This window comes from Vitis vinifera, chromosome 1 (genome assembly GCF_030704535.1).
Source record: "Vitis vinifera cultivar Pinot Noir 40024 chromosome 1, ASM3070453v1".
Classification (NCBI taxonomy): domain Eukaryota; kingdom Viridiplantae; phylum Streptophyta; class Magnoliopsida; order Vitales; family Vitaceae; genus Vitis; species Vitis vinifera.
In genome coordinates, this window is record NC_081805.1 from 7,211,732 (window position 1) to 7,232,634 (window position 20,903).

At 36.0% G+C, this 20,903-nt stretch overlaps 2 protein-coding genes across 4 annotated transcripts; both read left to right on the plus strand.

Moving 5' to 3' along the window:
• The first annotated feature begins 811 nt into the window (after nt 1-811).
• LOC100249068 (chloroplast sensor kinase, chloroplastic) lies at nt 812-9,819 on the plus strand. The gene is made up of 9 exons (XM_002282360.5): nt 812-1,311; nt 1,496-1,657; nt 1,754-2,050; nt 3,167-3,232; nt 3,315-3,383; nt 3,509-3,601; nt 5,571-5,794; nt 8,077-8,350; nt 9,306-9,819. Exons 1-9 carry the CDS (start codon nt 856-858, stop codon nt 9,546-9,548), a joined length of 1,884 nt encoding a protein of 627 aa, XP_002282396.1. The 5' UTR covers nt 812-855; the 3' UTR covers nt 9,549-9,819.
• Nucleotides 9,820-11,352: 1,533 nt separating this feature from the next.
• Nucleotides 11,353-20,515, plus strand: LOC100243914 (uncharacterized). Of its 3 annotated transcripts, none has more exons than XM_010652201.3 (15): nt 11,353-11,860; nt 13,059-13,146; nt 13,266-13,377; nt 13,515-13,664; nt 16,853-16,957; nt 18,281-18,364; nt 18,436-18,551; nt 18,669-18,770; nt 18,849-18,962; nt 19,064-19,120; nt 19,233-19,299; nt 19,395-19,448; nt 19,542-19,616; nt 19,725-19,760; nt 20,068-20,515. In XM_010652201.3, the coding sequence occupies exons 2-15, from the start codon at nt 13,127-13,129 to the stop codon at nt 20,179-20,181; spliced, it is 1,206 nt and encodes a 401-aa protein (XP_010650503.1). In that variant the 5' UTR covers nt 11,353-11,860; nt 13,059-13,126; the 3' UTR covers nt 20,182-20,515. The 3 variants fall into 3 exon arrangements, with proteins under 3 accessions (XP_010650503.1, XP_010650498.1, XP_059595528.1); XM_010652196.3 differs by having other exon boundaries at nt 11,356-11,785; XM_059739545.1 differs by having other exon boundaries at nt 11,812-11,989.
• The last annotated feature ends 388 nt before the right edge of the window (nt 20,516-20,903 follow it).

A 20,903-nucleotide genomic window follows, 5' to 3' on the forward strand; every position in this document is an offset into this window, starting at 1 on the left:
TTCATGAAAAATAAAAAATAAGTAAAGATTAAGTCGTAAAAATAATTTGAGAAATAGAATTAAGATAAGAGATTTGTTAAACAAATTGAAGATATGAAAAGGTGCTATTTTCCAAACTATATTTGCATTAAAAATTATGGATAGAATAAAAAATTAATGGAAGAATTAGATGTAGGAAAATATGTATAAAAAAAATAAAAAAGATAAATATTTAGAAAGTGATAAATTTATAATAGGAAATCAATATTTTATTTTAATGTTTTTAGTTTTTAATTTTGTATTAGTTTTACTTAATTTTTTTATTTAATCAAGGCAATTAATGGAGTTTCTATTAAATTTTATAATAGAAAAAAATGATTTTTTTTTATAAGAAATATTAGATTGTTAGAATGCTAATTGTGAAACAATTATGAACCGCTTGAGGATTAGGAGGATTTTTCTACCGATTAAATTTTAATAAATATTAAATAAAATGCATTTAATTAATTTTTTTTCTTTTTATCTTATTTGTCAAATTACCAAATTACAATAATAAAATTTATTTAAAATAATAAAGGAGTAATTAAAAAATACTTATAAGATAATTTCCTTTTTTTCAATTTTGAAAAATTGGAAAATAATTTCCATTATTAAACTCAACCGTTTTGTGGTGAAGGTTACTCTATCCAATTACAAATAACAAAACGGTGCGTTTTGGGTGGGGTTCAAGTTTCAACGACGTTTATTTTGTGGGGTGGAAATGGCTCAGCGTTTTGTACTTTCATGAAACGGTGTCGTTTAAGTCGGTAGCTCTTGGTTATTTCCGAAGCCTTCGCCCAGACTGCTTTCACTCCATTTGGGGTCTGATCGAAAACAATGCTCCTCTCTGCAGTTACGCCCCAGACCCTCGTCGGTAACTCCGGCTCCAACACCACCTCCAGCAACTGTAATCTCCTCGTCTGCCCTAATAACCACAAAGTCCACAGCTTTTGCAGGCCGAACGGTTTTACTCAGAAGCCACTCATTCTCACCAACTCTTCCAATTCACTCGCCAACAACACCTCCCAGCTCCAAAACCCTAACTCCAACTCTAAGACGCTTCGTCATGACAGCCTCACTGATTCTGATGAAACTGAGGGAGCCATGGTTGCTTCGGCCTCCGCGGTGGCATCGGCCATACGCAGAGCTTCCACATCTCCTGTCGATTTCATCCAGAGGATCGAGAAGAATCAAAAGAACGGCCTGGTACTACCCAGCCCGGACTTTCAGAGACTCTGTCTCGAGCAATTGGACCTGTTTCACAGAATCGTTGATCCCAATGCCCTGCTTTCGGTCAGTTGTGTATACTTTAACTCTCCGTTTGCTTGACGAGGAAACTGGAATTCCGAGTTTCTTTTGGTTTCCTAGGTCTTCTCAGCAATCAAACGGGCTAATGTTCAGATTCGGAAACTTGGTTTGTTTTGACTTAAATGGTTGTAAGATATGATAGAGTAATTGGTAAGATATGTCCATGCAGGTCTATGTAAGGCCAGCTGGTAGTTATGTTATGGATCGTCTCGAGCTGCGTAGAGTTACTTTTTATCCAGGAGTTAATGGAGCTGACATTGTGATATTAGTTGGAAATTTTAGTATCCCGACAGGCTTTCGAGTGGCTGAAGCTGCCCTCTCTAATCAACAAGTATGATTCTTGAATATTAATTGACATTTCGGTGAGTGTTGTTTGTAGAAGTTGAAGATTCACTTGATTTAGAGTGCGTCTTAATTTCAATTGTAGGCAGAAGTTATACCAGAGTGTAGAGCTGTGGTTTTTCCTATGGTCAAACACCCATTTGTTGTGGGGTTTTTGGTTGCTGAGCTTCCAATGGTGGAAGATGAAAGGGAAAGGCACCCGGTAACACATTGCACCTCTCCCGATGAATCTTATGCTTTGCCTCCGCAATCAGATATGAAGTTAGGGGAAATTCAGGCTCTAGAAGAAGAAGGACTGAAATCTTACAAGTTTACCGAGGAGCAGAGATTAAATGCGATCAACATTTCTCGCTCTCTAGCAATGGCTTATGTTATGGATCAGGTAGATTCCAAATATCTTCTTCTGTAATGTATGAAAATTTTCACAGCTTTAATACCATTAAGATGAGCACACCACACACACTCATGCAGACAATTGTTATGTTCCATGGGATTGCGGGCCAGATATTGGGGGTTCAGGAATGACTCTAATTTCATTTGCAATGGCTCTCTCCCTCTCTCTCTCTTAGATATTGTTTCCTTTGGGCCAACAAGGGCCCACATGACTTTAAAATGTGTTTACATAATTAATAGTAGTTCACCACATATATAGTGCAAATAAGAGTTCACCACATATATAGTGCAAAAACTTATTCTCCTATTGAGTATGAGATATCACATACAATCCTCATAATCTCATAACCTCCTTAACTATTCTACCCACAATCCCAGGAATTCTCCAATGTCAAACATGAGTCGTCTCCAATCTTTGCTCCATATTTACTGAGCTATCTGCTGGTCTGTTTGCTTGACTAGAGCATGATCAAGACATATTTTAAAACTGCATAATCGAGGATTTAATATCACTGATCAAGATGCTGATGTTCGATGACAACTGTAAATTTTTCCTTTTAGAACTTCAATGATAACTTTGAGTTGTTTTCCTCCTCCTGGCCCCTGAAGCCCTAGTTTAATGCTGTGCACAAATCTTCACAAAGAACTGCACACTCTTTCACAATGACAGATACCTTGCTGGACATGTGAGCTCTTGCAGTGATACAACACCCTTGCTCATCTTTAATCACATGGGCACCACCTTCAATTCCTAAGTTGTGGTGTCTTGAGCCGTCATATTGAGCTTCTAAACTCTTTTACACCGCCAGCTGATGTATAATATTCTTTCATTCTATTCCTGCATTACAATTAACAAAGTCCAGGTTAATAGTCACTAGAAGCAACTCCCTTGACTAGTCCATCTAATTTCTTTTTTTATCATTTTGGTTTCCCTGATCTCTAGTGGAGTATTTGTGTTATTACTGGCTTTGAATGCGTATAGCTTGTTTCTAATTTGGATGACTAGCTTACATGTGCTGCTGGCTGAGGTTTTCCTCCTCCCTGCATTTTTCATGGACTTTGATCATTTAAAAAATTCTGGCTAACTTGCTTATTTCTTCTACAGAAAGCAATGTTACTCCAACAATCATCCTGGCAAAATAATGTCAGGATGAGTGATTTGGTTGAGCAAGTAAGTTGTCTTACTGATCTTTTATTTTGGTTTGGTTTAATTTGGAGAATCTTGCTCTCATTTCTGTTTTAATTTCTCACAGATCCGTGGTCCTCTTTCCAGTATTCGAACTTTAAGTAAAATGTTATCTCTTCACATGAAGAGAAGTGAGGTTTGTGTGCATTGATGTACTTCTTAAGCTTTACCACCAAACACCACCAACCCCACCCTCCCTTTTTTTCCCTGTTTGGATGTTGCGTTTATATGTGAAAGCTAACAGCATCAATGTCTTTGCAGATTGCTAATGATATTGTTGAAGACATAGTGGTGCAAGGTGATCGCATGAGAGATGCCCTTCAACAACTGCAGGATGCTGTTCACCTGACAAAGGCACAATCTCTCTCTCTCTAACACGCGTGCGCCCACACACACACAGAGATGTTAAGAGAAGCTCACACCTGATTTGATCATGCCTTTAGGGTGAGGATCCTATCCAATGCATAGGATCATAAGAGATGTGCTACTCTTCTTCAAAATGACTTGTGGCAGATTCCCAAATCTATAGTTTGAGAAGATGCCTCATCAATTTTTTCGTAAAAAAATACATTATCTTTGATTATTTACTATTAAAATAATCAAATAAACATAAAACCTTAATAAAATATTAATTTTAATTTACTTTATTTTTATTTTTATTTGTCTTATTAATAAAAATACTGAAATAAAAAAAGCAAAGTGTTTTTAAAAAATTCAATAAATACAGAAATTGAATGTTTTGAATATTTAAAAATAAATAAATAAAAGAAACAAAATATTTATTCTTTGTCTTAAGATTTAATATTTTTTATTGATCAATTGATTTGTCAAGCTTTTCCTAATAAAAAAAATGTGAAATATAGAAATAAGTTGTTAATTTCTTTTTAAATTAATCAATATAAAAATTGAATTTCTTGAATTGTTTTTTTATGATAAAATTCAAACTTAATAGAAATATAGTTTTTTCTTTTAATTCTTATTCAATTTATTGTAAAAATAATAATTTATTTCTATTCTAAAATTCAGTTTTTAAATTTTTTTAATTGAATTGTTAATAATAAAACATATATAGATTTTTTAAAGAAAGAATTAATGAGTCTTTTTTTCAAGCCTTAAGTTTGGGAATATGCGACTTGTCGTTAATTTGAGAGGAGAATTGTAGATCTCCTATCATTTTATGCATTGGAGAGGATTCTAACCATGCCTTCCAACTTGGCTTTTCACCTTATGCAAAAGGGTCCTGCCACATGCATGAAAAAAAATAAAAAAAATGGAAAATAACATTCTTATCACATAGTGTAAGTTTTAAACACCCATTTATCTTATTTTTTATGTTCTAATATAAATTATCTATTTATCTTTCATCCATGAACTTAAGAAGAGCCCACACCTTATTTGATTATGCCTTCAAAGTCACCTTTGCACCTTATGGCAAAGGGTTCCTGCCACATGGACGAAAAACACTAGCTCTGTGTGTCTGTCCCTCCCTCTCCCTTCTTCCAGTAACTTAAGAAAAGCTTAACATCGTATTTGTTTATTCCTTCAAACTCACCCCTTTACCTTATGTCATAAGGGTTCTGTGTCTGCACAAAAGAATGCCTCCCTCCAGGAAAATAAGAAAAGCTCACACAATATTTGATTATGACTTCAAACTCACCTGTTCACCTTATTTGCCTCATGCCAAAGTGGTCCTGCTGCATGCATAAAGAGAAATTAGCATTCTAATCACAGATCACAGATTTTGAACATTTATTTATCTTTTATTATTATTATTTATTATTTAATATTTATTGTTTTTAAATTCAAAATTAAAACAGGTATTTAACTTTTAATTACTTAAATGGGCACTTCATTATAACCATTCGACAATTTGTTTCACAAAATCACCTTGCTGAATAGGATTTGCAGCTGGCTGATGTGCAAAATAGTTGTTTCATAACTTATTTACATCTGGTTGTCTGAATTTGCATTACCTCTCTTAAAAATCATATTTTCCATGTAATAATTACATTTATATGTATTTTTATATGTGTTATTCTTGTTTAGTTGGTGGGTTTTTTTTTTCCATCCAAGGTTGAGAATGAGCTTCCTTCTTTCCAAACTGTCGTTTGACAGAATGCACTTTCTCAAGTCATCTTGCAAGTCTTCATCCCAATTGCAGTTTAAATCATAACTCACTAGCTTATTTTAAGATTATTGATCAACTTGAATTTCTTAAGCCCTTTTTATTTTCTCCTCTCCATGTTATTATTTGTTGCTTCCAATTTGTTGTTTTATTAAAGGAATTAATAAACTAACTTTTTAGCTTGTGAAAATATTCCAGGCTAATATAGTGCGATACAATGAGGAAACATTGAAGAAAATGTACAAATCAACTTATGCCCATGCTGATTCAGTTAATCAATTATCAGATAACTTTTGGAGGGAAACTTCCAGTAGTAAGGCAGAAGAATCTGGTGAACCACTTTCTTTAACTTCTGCAGCCAATGATTTAGACATGCCTACACCTCCTCTTGCTCTTGCACGTGTATCACAGCATGGCATCAGGTTAGTTTCGCCCAAAGTCTTTTTTTTTTTTTTTAATTACTTTATAAGTCATGATTGTAAAAAGCCTTTTAGTTTTTTATATCATGATTCAAGAGGAAAATTGCTGATTGATGATAGAACATTCAATGTCTTTTCAGTTTCAAACAAACTTATTTTTGAAATCCTTCCTTAAAAATGTTCTACCGATTAATGTGCCTGTGTTACTCATTTGGTTCATCATTGATGGACATGATGAGACAGGAAGGAAAAGGGAAAATGTGTCCTGTAAAATATAGGAGGTTTCACTCTTAGAAATTATGTAGAATTTAATGGGAAGAAATACAAGAAGTTCAACACAAGAACTGTATTGGAATGTGTAGCAAGTGATAGGACATTATATGAGAAAACTAAATTGTGATAGGACACTAAATGAGAAAACAAAATTGTGATAGGTCTCACATAGAATTGTATAAGTTGAGAAAATGTGAGAAATCTCCTTGTCAAGCCTTCACAAAATATTTTGATAGCAAACATGTTAGTTCTCAAGCATTTCATGGAGGTGTATAAAATGTTTTCTCTATGGTTTTTAATATTTTCGGGAAATTTCTCTTGAAATTGGTGATTAGAGCTGATTGAGTGATGGACTCAATGCCATATAAGGAAGGGGCAGTTTACACCGTCATCGATGAGGCATATGCTTGGTTGATTGTCTTATCACTTATGTGCGTCAGTTCATGCATACTTCTATTCCTGTTGGTAATTGTAAAACCTAAGTCCCATAGGGTAACACCTAGAGGGGGGTGAATGGGTGAATTCCAATAGGTGGTTGAGTTTTTAACCCAATTAAACATGTGAGATATCATGGCTAATCAAAATAATCAAAATACTCAAAATACTCAAACAAACAAATAAGTATACACGAGACTCAATAATTTTTATGTGGAAAACCCTCACACTAACTGTGGAGATAAAAAACCATGGGGTCTAAGACCTCTAATCTTAATCTATTATTCGAGCTCAAGTTACATAGATTTATGTGGCTGCTTATCCTAAAACTTACTGACCAGTACCTACAACTTGATCCACGTCCATGACATAGCAATCTCCAATCACTCTAGTCAATACGCTTCAATCCCATTGAAGGGATGTAGGTCTTTGAACAACCCTAGATTCAACGATTTGAATCCTTCAACGAGAGATTGGGAATAGTATGGCAAGGTAAACTTACTCCCATGAAAAGTGTTTGACCCTAGAAGGGTTATAACAGGGTGGATATAGGCATAAAAGCCCTAGGGGATCAATATTGCAAAGTTTTCAAACTCATTTTTGCGTGAAATATCCAAAAATATTTTGCCATATTTTGTACGAGTGCTTGAGCACACTTAAACACTGCTCTAGCACCTTGGGATCTTGAGCGGTCCCAACACTTGAGCGTTGTTCCACCACTCAAGCGGTCCAACCTCTTTTCAAAATAAATTAATTTAAGTTTTTTAGTTCAATAAAAGGAAACCGATCCACTTAACCCTTTGAATACCTAACTTGTCATAAGTCGAACCTTTTTAAACTTACTTGTGACCTTTTGGTTAAGCGAGCGGTAACCTTGAATCTTTAATAGAGAGTAAGTCACTATCTAAAAAGATTATCTAAGCCAGAAAATAAATTGGAATAAAATTGCCAACATACAATGAAGATTCATTGTCCTAACAATAATGATGCCACACCATCTCAAACACCAATATCATAGTCACTGACCACTTCACATTCACTCTCAAACACCAGTATTCCATTCCTGTTGGTAATGGTGCCACTCCCATGTCAAACATTGACATTCAAGTCACTAGCAGGGTGTAAAAGATTGTGTCCTTTCGACCAAATAGCCTTGTTGTTTCTTAGTTTGTGTGGTCATATCTTGAGAAAAAATTCAGGTTATATTCTTATTGCAAAATGAAGTCATTTTACAAGTAGTATTCATTTTCCGCATTGAGCTTCTCAATTATTCGGTCTTTTTTGGGAACTTTTTCTGGACAATAGCATCCTGCTTTCCTGGCAGTAGAATTCAATGTAAGATGTCTGGAACATTTGTGGTTAACTCTGACATTTAATTCATTTATAGCTTATTTCTGCATGGTCATGAGTAAAAAGTACAAAAAACCAATCCGCTATGAACTATTTATAACTTAGACCTACCCCTAACCCCCAATCAATCTCCTATTTTGGCTGGTATGCATGATAATTTCTGTTATATTCTTCTGCTGTTAATTTGGAAGTTCCCTTTTGCTTATGTCTTTGTTTATGTCAGGAAGACCATGCAATGTTTATGATATACTGGCAGATTTGGTTGGGGCTGTTAAACCTCTTGCTCATAAGCAACAACGTGAGGTGGAGCTAATTGGACGCTCACAAACATTGCAAGTTGCTGTTGAAGAACCTGCTCTGAGACAAGCTTTGAGCAATTTAATTGAAGGTGCATTATTGCGTACACGTGTTGGGGGAAAGGTTGAGATATTGTCTACTGGAACACCAGCTGGTGGTGCTTTTGTTGTGATTGATGATGATGGGCCTGATATGCACTACATGGTAATTATGGCAAACTTACCCAAGTGTGTGTGAGTATGTATGCTTTGCTGTCTTGCTTTCCTCTTTCAAATATAGCTGTCAGTGTTATTAATGACCTTTGTACTTGTTGGGTGTGGTTCGTCTCTTGTTCATAATGCCGTTTGGGGTTTTTGACTTGTGTGGGCTCTGAGCTTGCTGTTGCTCCACAGTACATTAGTTCTTGCTTTGACAATGAAGTTCTACTTTTTCAACATTCCTCACCCTTTTCCCCTCCAAAAAAAAAAAAAAGGAAAATAATAATGCTATGTAAAAATATCTGTGGTTTGAGGAATAGTTTCTTATAGGGATAGAATTGCACTAGGATAGTAAGGAGAGGAAGACATTCTCCACAACTTAATAGGGGATTGAGGGTTTTATTGGCTAAGAATTTATCCTGATTATGATCTTAGGCATCACCCTTTTTTTTTTTTAGTCTTTTTCTGTCTGTGTGTGTGTGTTGGGGACTGTCAAATTACTGTTGATGGTTATGAAATGACCCACTACTGTTGTTCTTCCCAGCTTTGGTTTATGGTTTGTCAAATGATGTCACAGCCGTTTTATTTGAGTGTGTTGAGAAGAAAATTGTCTCTTGCTGCACCAAAACTCCTTTGTAAATAGAGAACCAAGGTGGCAGCTGACATGCTATCATTTATATTTGAAATTGAGAGTCATGTATGCTCCAGTTTACTCTTTCACGCTTGAGCAACTTCTTTGACATTTCTAGCACCTGTGAATGATGATTTGGCATGAGTTGACTAATGTGGCATATGAAACTTGATTATTCTTTCCATGTGAGTTAGATTCTGCTAGTGAAAAATGTGGAATGACTAGAGGGATTCACACCCCAAACATCAGCCTTTCAGTGTCTGCTTCTACTCTGATTTTGACCTATGTTGCTAGGCATGTGAATTATTTTATGGGGCATGTTTGCTTGCAGACACAGATGCATTCTCTCACACCATTTGGAGCAGATCTCTTCTCAGACAATATGCTTGAAGACAACATGACATGGAACTTTGTTGCTGGCCTGACTGTTGCTTGTGAGATACTTGAGAGTTATGGCTGTGTTGTCCATGTCATATCACCACGTTCTACAGATGCTGCCCTTGGAGCTGGTGGCACTCGTGTAAAAATCTTGTTACCTTCTCTTGATGCTGCTTCTGATCTAAATAGCTCCTAGAACAAAACTGGGACTGTCTGCTATACAGGCCATTCCGTTAAACATAAAACGAATTTCTTTGTCCAGTTTGAGAAATGACAAAGAATGAGTTGTTGGCAGATGCAGTGAGTTTTTGCCGGTTCAATGCATCCTCTTTATCTGTTATTTGTGGGGATTTTGTATAGTTTGCTTTATTCTTATTGCTGCATATGCAGCCAAAAGAGATTGTTGTAAATAACAAGCTTTTAGAGTTTACTGGAAATTACAGTAGTTGATAGATACTGTTTAATGATACTATAAACTCTGTTTGTGATGTTATAACAAGCAGAATACAGCGTTGAAGAATGAATTAGTTGACTGGGAAAGAAAAAGAATGTACGTGCTTTTTGCTGTTTGTGAGAATCGTGTAGACTGATTCTAAAGCAAAACTGGCTTGGGGGTAAAATTCTGATTGACTGGATCATGTAGTTGAGCTCAGGATGAAGTTTTGCTTGTTAGGTATGTTTGGTGGCTCGCATATTCTTTTGAGAAGCCAAGCCTTCCCAGCGTGTGGTTGTATTCGACTGGTATGGGCCTTGTCTGTTTCAGCCCTTCCAGTCCACTGCAAACCAGCAATTCCCACCCAACCGACCACCATGTAGTGGGCCATGGCCCACTTCGCTGGCCAGCAAAGGAGAAGCGTGTCACGCTCCCCCAATTGTTTACTTCGTCATATAATAAAACATAAATCAAATAAATGAATAAATAATGAGGATGTGAATGCATCGCTGTCAAGGGGTCCAAGGTGGTGCACCCAACCCCAACCCACAATGGATGGTGTTCACCGGCCAAACACTTGAACGCGTTGAAGCCATCTCCATTGCTTTGAAGAAGTCCACATTATATTTTTTCCAAGTTAGAAGCCAACCATAGCAACAATTCTTTTGAAGGCTTGGAGAACGAGAGAAGCATGTACAAGTCAATCCAACCTAACTTTGACCACCTCATTCAAAATCTATTAACACTAGCACATTATTAGCATTCACTGACCGCAGTCTACTCCTTAATTTTCAAGGAAACACCCAGACATTGGATTGTGGACTACGGCATGAAATTGAAAAATTGGTGATGCTTCCACTGTAAATGATGTTAAATGTACAGTAAAAAGGGTGGTAAAAAAAACATAAGCTCTGGAATGAGGTCTTTCCATGACTCCATCTACATTTCATGGGCCAACTCACTTAGCTGGCCAATGGCCCAATGCTCCTTCCATTTTTTGAAATAGGGTAAAAAAAAAACCCCTTTCACTTGCCGAACCAGCAGTGGTGGGTAGAGTGAATGGTAGTTGGAAGCATGTCACATTCCACTACTGTGAACCTTGAAGTGGTAATTTAACAAACAAATATATTCCAAGTGGAGTGAAAGATGAGGTCCGACCATATCTACTAACCCAACCTCATCCTCTGATTCCTCTCCATTACCATTCTGATTCTGCCTTTGCCCGTATTGCAGTTTCTATAACCTAAACAGTCGTGTGTTTGCCTATAATAAATGACACCATGAAATCTCGTTTCGTATCCACTTTCTCTATAAATACTAAATAGCATTAATTCCCTTATAAAAAGAGAACCGTTTTCCAACAAGGTATCATTCTCATTCCTTTCCCACTAGACTCCCAAGTTAAAAAAAATTTAAAATATTATAAAATCCAAGTAAAACAAATCATGCAAATGGGGAAGGTGTCAAATTCCATAAATGAAATGGGGTCATGAGTGTGGTAGGATTGAGGCGGTCAATACCCCACTCCCCCCAGAGAAAAGTCAAAAATGATTTCTGTTATTAGTCCTAAAAGTTCACTTATTAGGACTGTAATTAGTCTAATCTTGAAGGCGGTTCGGCGGTTTAGTGTGTAATAACAGTATATTCAAAGATGTTTCTTAAGCAAATTAATCAAACCCTGTCCCTTTTCCCTCTTTTTTCTTTTCCGTATATAATACTAATCTTGAATCTTTGATTTCCCAAAGTTCACGAGAAAATTATTCATTCCCTTTTCTCCAGAAAATTCCTCGTTTTCTCCTTTTCTTTTTCTTTTTTATTTAATTTCTTCAGCTTTCCCTTTTGTCTTTTGGTGTCTTGGGGAGATTTCGAAAAGCCCGTCACGAAGTTTTTAAAAAGAGTTGAAGCTGTAGGACTCTCGTGATTCGGAGCTTTTTATGCTTTCAGTTCGCCGGATCTTGGTCGTCTTCTTCGCCCTTTGTTCAACGTGATTTTCCTGCTGGGTATGTTTTGAGTTCATTTGGTTGCTGGGAAAATGCAGGAAAAGGGAAGGAGGAGATCATGAATCCTTTTGAATTGTTCGTTTTCTGGGAACCAGAGCAATATGAAGCATCATTTATTCTTCCTTTCTTGTCTTGGCCTTTCTCAAAAACCGAACCAGTTTCAATCATATTTTATCATTCAAGTTTTACTGACGTCGATAGGAGGTGGAAAATTTGATTCCTATCGACTCCAGTTATAATCTTTTTAACTAACATTCGGTCGATATGACCCCTTTCTAAACTGGTAGATTCTGATGTACGTATCATTTTGTATTGTGGATCGAAGATCGAAGTTGATTTACATTAATTCACAAAACTGATTTGAATAATCAGGAATGTCTATCAGTTTTTAAGCTGACTTTATGCTTGAGTTATTGGAATTTTAATTCAATATCTTTGAATGTAAGCAAATGCGGGTTGTCTTTCCCCCGACTATACTGATAGGATACTGGGATTCGGGTTGTTATATCTGAGTTGTAATTGCTATTCTAAGAGGGCATGCCGTTACTTGCCTGTGTGGTGCTGGGGTTTGTGTCTGCTAATTAAAGTTGTTACTGTCAAAAGGGGGCACATGGTTGCTTTCTCATGGAGGATATGGAGGAATAAGGACATGGTCACTTGCTCCTTTAATCATTCATATGGAGTTTGAAGAATTGCTTCTAGCTAGGTCTGAGTGTAGTGTTGATGAGTGATTTTCTTCCAATCTAGGAGCCTTTTATGTCTACAGAGTATAATAACATTATACTCATTATGTTATTATTTTTATTTGGGACTTGAGTTACACCTCTCTTATTAGGCTTGTAGTATAAATTCAGTATGGGGAGAGATTGAGATATTATTTTGAGGGTCTCACATGAACGTGTGCTAATCCTTTGAGAGCAAATATTTTCTGGTAGGGATGAAAAGGTCAGCTTTTAGCACCTAGCAGTGTCTCTGAGTGGGTTTTTTTATCTAAGTATTTGATTAAATTCTGCAGTTTATATGTGCTTCATAAAGACCCACTTTCTAATACCAAATTGGCTGTAATTTTGGGCACCTTCTGTAGAATTATGAGCATGTTTCCTTGTTGAAGTTGCAATTTAACTCTTCTTTTGTTTCATCATCTCATAAACTTTCATTTAGATTCAAAAGTTGCATACCCAAAAACTTTGGGTCATGTTAGGTCCATCTTCCAGTCATGAGGGTTTCTCTTTATTTTCTGACGTACTGACACTCAATTTATTAAACAATGCAGAGCAGGTCTTTCTATCTATATTGCAGCTTCTCTTGTTTTGAAGATAGAGACAGAAGATTGTAAATACAATGAGAAATGTTGGACGCAGGTTGAGAACTTCCTGTTTCTTCTTTTAGTAGAAAGAGCTCATTTTTTCCCTAGGATTTTGCTTAGATATATGTGGTATCAAATCAATTTTATATGACGGTTTCCTCTTCTTGGTTGCAGTGTAATTGTTAGAAAACCAAATGAGACTATGAGGCTTATTGTAACAATTTCTGTTGGAGTTGTTTTTGGCTTTCTAATAGGAATATCTTTTCCAACTTTGTCAATAACTAAGGTACAATTGCATTGTTCTTAGTTTTTTGTTTTTGTTTTGTCTCCTCTCTGTTATGTTCATGGTTTTGCTAATTATTTTATCTTGTTGTAATATTGCTTGAGTTATTAAACTTGTTTCACTATGTCAAATTTTGGCAGCTGAATCTCCCATCCAGCCTTCTTCCCAACGTTGATATCGCTTACATTCGGGACAAAAGTTCAGGCTTTTCAACCCAAGCACTGTTGGATGCTTTGTCTTCTGCAAAGTACAACAGAACACAAGCTCAAAATTTAAATGGCACCTCAAAGGTATGGCTCCTCTCATTATACCTGTCACGAGTAAAGAGTCCTGACTTTCAAGTTTTATATGGCTGGAAAATTTGTTACTGTTAAAGACTAAGTTTGAATTTAATCACTTTTGAACTCTAACCTGGGCCAAAGCTACGACTCTGAAACCATGCGGTTCTCATTTATCACGTAAATCCATTTGGGATTTTTGTAATCTTTACTGCAGATAGAAAAGCTGGTTCAATGTTTTATGAATAAAGAACACTATAAGACACTTGTACCATTGGTTAAGTGAAATTTCTAATCTTACTGCTGACAGGAAGAAGAGGATGTTGTTTTCCTTTTACATGAAGCAAACTAGCCTTTTATGTTCTTAAGAAAATATCATTTAGTGGTAACTCAATGAAGGTGTGGTATAAGTTATTTACTGTTTTAGGTGTTATGTAGCCTCAACAGAATTGTAGAAGGTTAAATAACCACATACCCTTGTAGCTTAAGCTGTCCAGGAATGGTTTCAACGAGTTTATGTCAGACTAACCCCTTTAGATGTAGCCATCAACCTACACATAGGGAGTTAGATTGACAACTGACAAAAATGCAGATGGGGTTAATGCTGATGCCGAGTAGGAAAATGAGAAATAAAACTAGAATCATGTGAATTTCATCTAGATACCCAATGCTCAAAGGTCTTCTAGGTTTTAGGTGCAAGGCGATATCTGAGCTGCACACCTGAACGAAGTGAGGCAAACCCTAGGGTGCATGTCAATTTTATAAAAGATTGTAAATTTGGGAATGCAATATATTTATCCATGATCAAGTATTGTCTAAAATTCCAATTTAGGCAATAAATAAATCAAGATCCCAATCATTACAAAGAAGTATCAAACAAAAGAATAATGCACTTGCGTAAAAATTTTAATATTCAGTCATAAATTTCAAGAATTGACATGTAAAAAGGAGCAAAAAAAGAAAAAAGAAAAAGAATAGATAAGGTGTGCCTCTCCAACAAGGTGCTACAGCCGAGTTACTGTGCCTTGGGCCTAGGTACACTTTTAGCAACTATCCCACAAGGCAATGGATTTTATAAAATGATTCTGAAATATTCTAGTATCAAATCATAATCTAATTAATTGGTCTAGTTAACTAAGTTATAATGCAACCTTCCTAAGGTTATGTTTGGTTATTGGAAAGTACTAAGGAAAGAAAAAAAAAATGCCAAGGAAAATGATTTTCTTATGTTTGGTTTTACTATGGAAAATATGAAAGAAAGTTAAATATAATTAAAATTACTAAGAAATTGGTATATTTTTAAATTATTTAATCTTTATATAGAAAAGTTAAATGAGTGAAAAAAGTTTGAAGTGGTATATAAAAATAATTTATTGACTTTAAATCTATTTTCTATTTTTCTTTACTTTTCCTTTCCTTTCTATTTTCTTTTCCTCACATTTTCCTTCAAACTTTCCAGGAACCAAACACAACCTAAATTTCTTCATATTCCAATATGCTGATGAGAGACATATACATTAGAAAATTCCTAGATCAATTGAATAAACTAACAAAGTGCCTTTGCCTTGGTCAAGAACTGTCTATTTTGTTAGATGGCTTCAATTGATTATCGTTTATGTGTTGCCTTGAAAAAATGGAAAAAATAAAACAAAAGAGAAAATTTAGTATTTTGGTGCAGAAGCATAATACATATCAGGTTTTGTGCAATTCAGCTTGCCATATTGCTAGTGTAGTAGCATTTATGATGACTCTATAATTATTGTCCAGTGGACGGGGATGCACTGCACACTAGTTGCATTTGTGGTGATTTTATTATGATTGGCTGGTGGATGGGGATTTGCTGCATTTTATGCATGGCCATGAGATTGAACCATGTGATGATGGTTTTGTCATGGTCATTTTGTTCATCTTCTACCTAGTCCTACCTTCACTCTATCCATTAAAGTTTAACTTTACCCTGTGTGTACCTACTGTTGTAAGTTCCTGCTTGTGATTCGACAGTTATGTTTATGCCTGGAACAGTTGGTGGATGTTGTGATTATGAAAAAAAGATTTCCTCAGTTGTAGAATCCAGTAGAATCCAGCATGCCATACTGATGGATTCAGGAACTTATGAATGTATTGGCATGAGTGCCCTACCTGTGAACATCCAGTTCTAAGATGCAAAGATGGTTGAATTGTGGATGATATTGAAACAAAGTAGACACCTTGCCTCTTTTTGTTTGTTTGTATTATTTTTTTTTCCTCTTTTGTTTTCCTTTTCTTCTGAAATGTTCTGCTTCCATCTTTTCTCCTCATGCTAGTTTTCTGTTGCCAGCCCTACATTTGATGTCATCAACATGCTCATTATTGTTGTTCTTATTATCATTATTGTTGTTTTGGGTTGTGGTTGATTTTCCCTTCCCCTGCTTTGGCAAATCACTCAAATAACATTTTCTTGATCGAGGAAGAAGTGGGATGCCTTCCTCTGTTGTTTTATGAGCACCATTGCTCTTGTTCCTTTTCCAAGACCAAGCACGTTCCATAAGGCATTGTATATGGAAATTTATGAAACAAAATGTTGGTGGAAGCCATATAATGCTTTGCATTCATGGAGTGTAAATGCTGATAAACACAACTGCTTATCAGTTCTTTCATCGTCCAAGTACTGAAAAGATATAAAAGATGGCCAGGTGCATTGATGAAACTGGGGAAGCGAGTGGGGATTCTATGAAATTATTTCTCTATTGGTTTCTCACCAGTTTGCATCAACATGATTTTGGGTGAAAAGCATGAGGCCACTTGGGATAAAAAGCTTATGACTCTGTTAACTGGAAGGCTTTCATAATATATTTTTTTGCATCTCTTTGTGTGATTAATATTGGTGTGGTGGTAAAAGTTGGCCATCTTCTATGTATACATGCATACTGGTATCTAAAGTTGGATTACTTTATTTCTTTGTCAGCAAGCTGCTGCCTCAACCTTATCTCTCTCTCTCCATATATATATATATATATATAAATATATGTGCGTGTGTGTGTGTTAAATACACCCACCTTTGTCTGTTTATTTTTTCAATGAGGTGCACATTGAGAGAGGAAAGGTAGGTGTAAACATGATCCTAGTATATATAAGCACTTTTTTTTTCCTTGTGTGTGTATTAGATGATGCATATTAACATAGCTTAAATAATAGCATCCTAATTTATGATTCTGATGCAGATTTGGGCCCCTTCAAATCCTCGGGGTGCAGAAAGACTACCACCAGGCATTGTTGCAGCTGAGTCAGACTTCTACCTCCGTAGATTGTGGGGTAAACCTAGTGAGGTATGTATCTTCCATGATCAATGCTGTGTGCTATACTGTTGAACTTCAGATTTTCTTCTAGAACTTCTATTGCATTGGTGTTTTGAGTGTCCTATAATTTAAACTTCATAAAATCTATCATGTGGTCTGCTGTGATAGGTAGAATAATAGTTTTCTGTTTGCTTGTTATAAGGCGGATGCTAATTTTCGTCATTGGAACCAGGGAGCGATGATAAATAGCTGTCTGATGTGTGACAGTGATATTAATGACACCTAAGACCTTGCAAACTGTCATTCCTGAATATAAAGAGAAAGAGGCACCCAAAGGGTGTCCCAAAGCATCTCAATGTGTGTTTGTATGGGGATATGAAATGTGTATGTGTATGGGATCTTTGTCAGATAGACCTATTTTGCTTCATATGAGAATGCTTGTTTTTCAATTGTTTTTTACCCAGTGTTTTTTTTTCTTTGGGATTATCACATTGAAAGAAGACAAGAATTTGGTTTGTTAGAATATTTAGGAATAAGAGAGAAAGATAGAGGTCCTTATCAGGGATATGTTTGCTTCTGATTGATTTCTAATTGATTTTTTCCCTTCATTATGTTGTATCCAAGTACCCATATCTTGTATTGAGGTCCTTTCAACTGAGTTCTTGTATCCTAAAATTTGGGACACCTGGACATGCATTGCACCCAAACCCATGCAATATAGGTCACAGGGGAGCTAGAATATAGGCTATGAAATATAAATAATTGCATAAAACAAGAAAGATGGCACATGTAGAAACTTATCTCCACCATGCACCCTGAGCATTTCAAGTGATAGATGCAAATTGGAATGAAAGTGGATACAAGAGATAAAGAAAGCAATCTCTGTAATGTGGAAAGATGTACTACATTAAGGAAAATATCTCATTCACCATCACTTCTACACCTTGTTGGGTGTCAGGTGGTGATTGAAGGATGCACAACTTTTGTATTCAATGCATCCTGATCACTTTTTCCATATTCAATCATCACAGTATATGCAGGTAGTAGAAAATTTAGTAAAAGCAGTGATGTATGTAGCACCATCCTTACATTAAATGTATGTCGAATCTAGACAATCAGGAATTCTTTGTCAGGTGTGTGAGTCTGTATAGTTTACAAGTAATAGTAAGAGAGAGGAACAGAAAGAGAAAAGGATACTTTTACCTTGTATCTCTCCTTAGTCTGGATGCTGCTGCTTGATATTTGCTCTTCAATTCTAATAGATGGATGCTTGGATATCTCTGACGTTGACATACTAGAATATTGTGATCTCTGATTTTAACTTTGTGGTATTGATCTAGTTTACATTGGCAGGACCTGACTATCAAACCAAAGTATCTTGTAACATTTACTGTTGGTTATGATCAGAAAAAAAATGTCGATGCAGCAGTTAAAAAGGTTGATTTCTCCCCCTCTCCTCTCTGCTACTAAATTTGTCTCTCTTCTGCTACTAAATGTCTGTTGTGCAGTTCTCTGAGGACTTTACCATCCTTCTATTTCATTATGATGGTCGAACAACTGAATGGGATGAATTTGAGTGGTCAAAGAGGGCCATTCATGTGAGCGTTCGGAGACAAACAAAATGGTAAGGAGCTTCTGCAAAGGATTATTTTTGAACAGAAGTTTCACTTTTTCTGGTAGGTTTCAATAAGCTATGGTCTGTTTTATTCTTTTAACTTCATTCTTTGCAATTTTGTCCTAGGTGGTATGCCAAAAGGTTTCTGCATCCTGACATTGTGGCGCCATATGACTATATATTTATCTGGGATGAAGATCTAGGAGTTGAGCATTTTAATGCAGAAGAGTGAGTGTTGGACATAAATATCTTTTTTATGGCATTTGTGTTTCAGTCTACCCAACTTATGTCATTTTCCAATTCCAGATATATAAGACTAGTGAGGAAATATGGCTTGGAGATTTCACAACCTGGTTTAGAACCTAATAAAGGGTTAACATGGCAGATGACAAAGAGAAGAGGTGATCGTGAAGTCCACAAGTAAGAATAAACATTAACACCAAAGTTCCCTTTCATTTGTTACTTATTATAGATTAATGGAATGACCTTTTCTCCTTGTTTTTCCCCAATTTTTCTACCAGAGAAACAGAGGAGAAACCGGGCTGGTGCCCTAACCCACATTTGCCTCCCTGTGCAGCGTATGAAAAGCTTTGAGCAGTACTATTGTTATTTTTTGTGTTCATTCCCACTCCTGCATGGTCTGACAATGGATTAGAAACAAAATTATTAGTTTTTCTTTTCCAAATGCAGGTTTGTTGAGATCATGGCTCCTGTATTTTCTAGAGATGCATGGCGGTGTGTGTGGCATATGCTTCAGGTATATATATCCTCAAATTTAGAATTAGTAAGTTCTCAGTTGCTCCAGTTGACCTGTTACTATCAAGTTTAAGTGCCTTTCTGTGGGAATTGCAGAATGACCTGGTACATGGTTGGGGTCTTGACTTTGCTCTCAGAAGATGTGTAGAGGTACTGACCTATGTCTGCCTACTTCTAATACTCTCATATTATTTGTTTGTTAGCATGCATGATCATATTGGAACTTCCTCGTCTTTGAAACAGCCTGCCCATGAGAAAATTGGAGTCGTAGATTCTCAATGGATCGTTCATCAAACTGTTCCCTCGCTTGGGAACCAGGTAAATCATCTTCAGAAAACTTTTCTACTACATTTTTATTTATATAAATGTTTTGTAATGAAAAGATCTATGAAATAGAATACTGGATTAACCGCTATGTTTTTATAGGGGCAAGCGGAGAATGGGAAGGCACCATGGCAAGGGGTTAGTTACACCTTTTTCTTCACAACATACTCGGTTTCCATTTTATAGCAGAGCTAACATTATGCATACAGACTCTTGTCTCCTGCTTTCCTTTCATGTGCTCATGTATCTTCAATTTTCTTTAGTGCCATCAAATTTTCAAATGCAAGAACCTTATACTGCATCTTACAAAAATGCTGGACATGATTTCTTTATTATTATTTTTTTTTAAATTTATTTTTTATTGGGTTTATAGTTGTTATTGTATTGCATTAATTGGTGATTCCAATAATTGTTTACGGGATATTTCTGTCTTTATTGGTTCCAGGTGAGGGAGAGGTGTAAAAAAGAGTGGACCATGTTTCGAGTTCGCATGACCAATGCCGAAAAAGCATATTACAAGGAGATGGGAATTAATCCTACCAATTCCACAGCTGACTAGGGGATGACCCTCACAGAAGCTGACCTGTATACAATCATAATTACCACTGTTCTTAGGGTTTTTTATTTTATTTTATTTTATTTAATAATAGCAATCATTTTTTAGTATCCCAGAGGTTACTGATGAGAGTGCTTTGATCTTCCATGCTGCTAGAAGTGAATGGGTACCCGGGTGGCAGGTGAAAGAGAAAAAAGGTCAATTATTCGTTTCTATCATCGTCTATTCATTTTTGTTCTCTCTTTCACACATTGATATGTAGACATTAAATGGGCAAGAAAGTTCCTCCTTCATGGGCCATTATAGATGAAATATGAATCAAAGTTAATGCTAGCAATCCTGGGAATATGCAAATTCATCTCCTATGGACGTATATCTTGAAATCAACAAAACATGAAAACTCAAATTAAGATATTTAATGTTGTAAGGTCATGTCTGAGTTAAATACATTTGCGTGTCATTAATTTGAATACTCAAATTTCAAGGGATGTGAGAGGTGAGTGAATTTTATCCTCTTTATAAAACAATTGATTTCGGAGAAGAATTTTTTGATTCTTCAACTACAATGGAAAGCAATCTAACAATTCCAAACAACCGAAGACCATGCGCTTCAAAAGTCTGCTCTAAATCCCATTGACTGATAAATGGTATAGGTGGCTCATCAGGTAGCCTACGTGTGCCGTTTTCTGCCCTAAAAAACACTCTGCGGCCATCAATTATTCACG

What these genes read in the sequence shown, in the direction of transcription:
- LOC100249068 (XM_002282360.5), top strand. Translation starts at nt 856, where the DNA reads ATGCTCCTCTCTGCAGTTACGCCCCAGACCCTCGTCGGTAACTCCGGC. An exon ending in TGGCTTATGTTATGGATCAG is followed by an intron (nt 2,051 to 3,166) that starts GTAGATTCCAAA and finishes TTTCTTCTACAG; the next exon opens with AAAGCAATGTTACTCCAACA. An exon ending in ATGCTGTTCACCTGACAAAG is followed by an intron (nt 3,602 to 5,570) that starts GCACAATCTCTC and finishes AAAATATTCCAG; the next exon opens with GCTAATATAGTGCGATACAA.
- LOC100243914 (XM_010652201.3), top strand. Translation starts at nt 13,127, where the DNA reads ATGAGAAATGTTGGACGCAG. An exon ending in ATGAGAAATGTTGGACGCAG is followed by an intron (nt 13,147 to 13,265) that starts GTTGAGAACTTC and finishes TCTTGGTTGCAG; the next exon opens with TGTAATTGTTAGAAAACCAA. An exon ending in GAGCATTTTAATGCAGAAGA is followed by an intron (nt 18,771 to 18,848) that starts GTGAGTGTTGGA and finishes TTCCAATTCCAG; the next exon opens with ATATATAAGACTAGTGAGGA.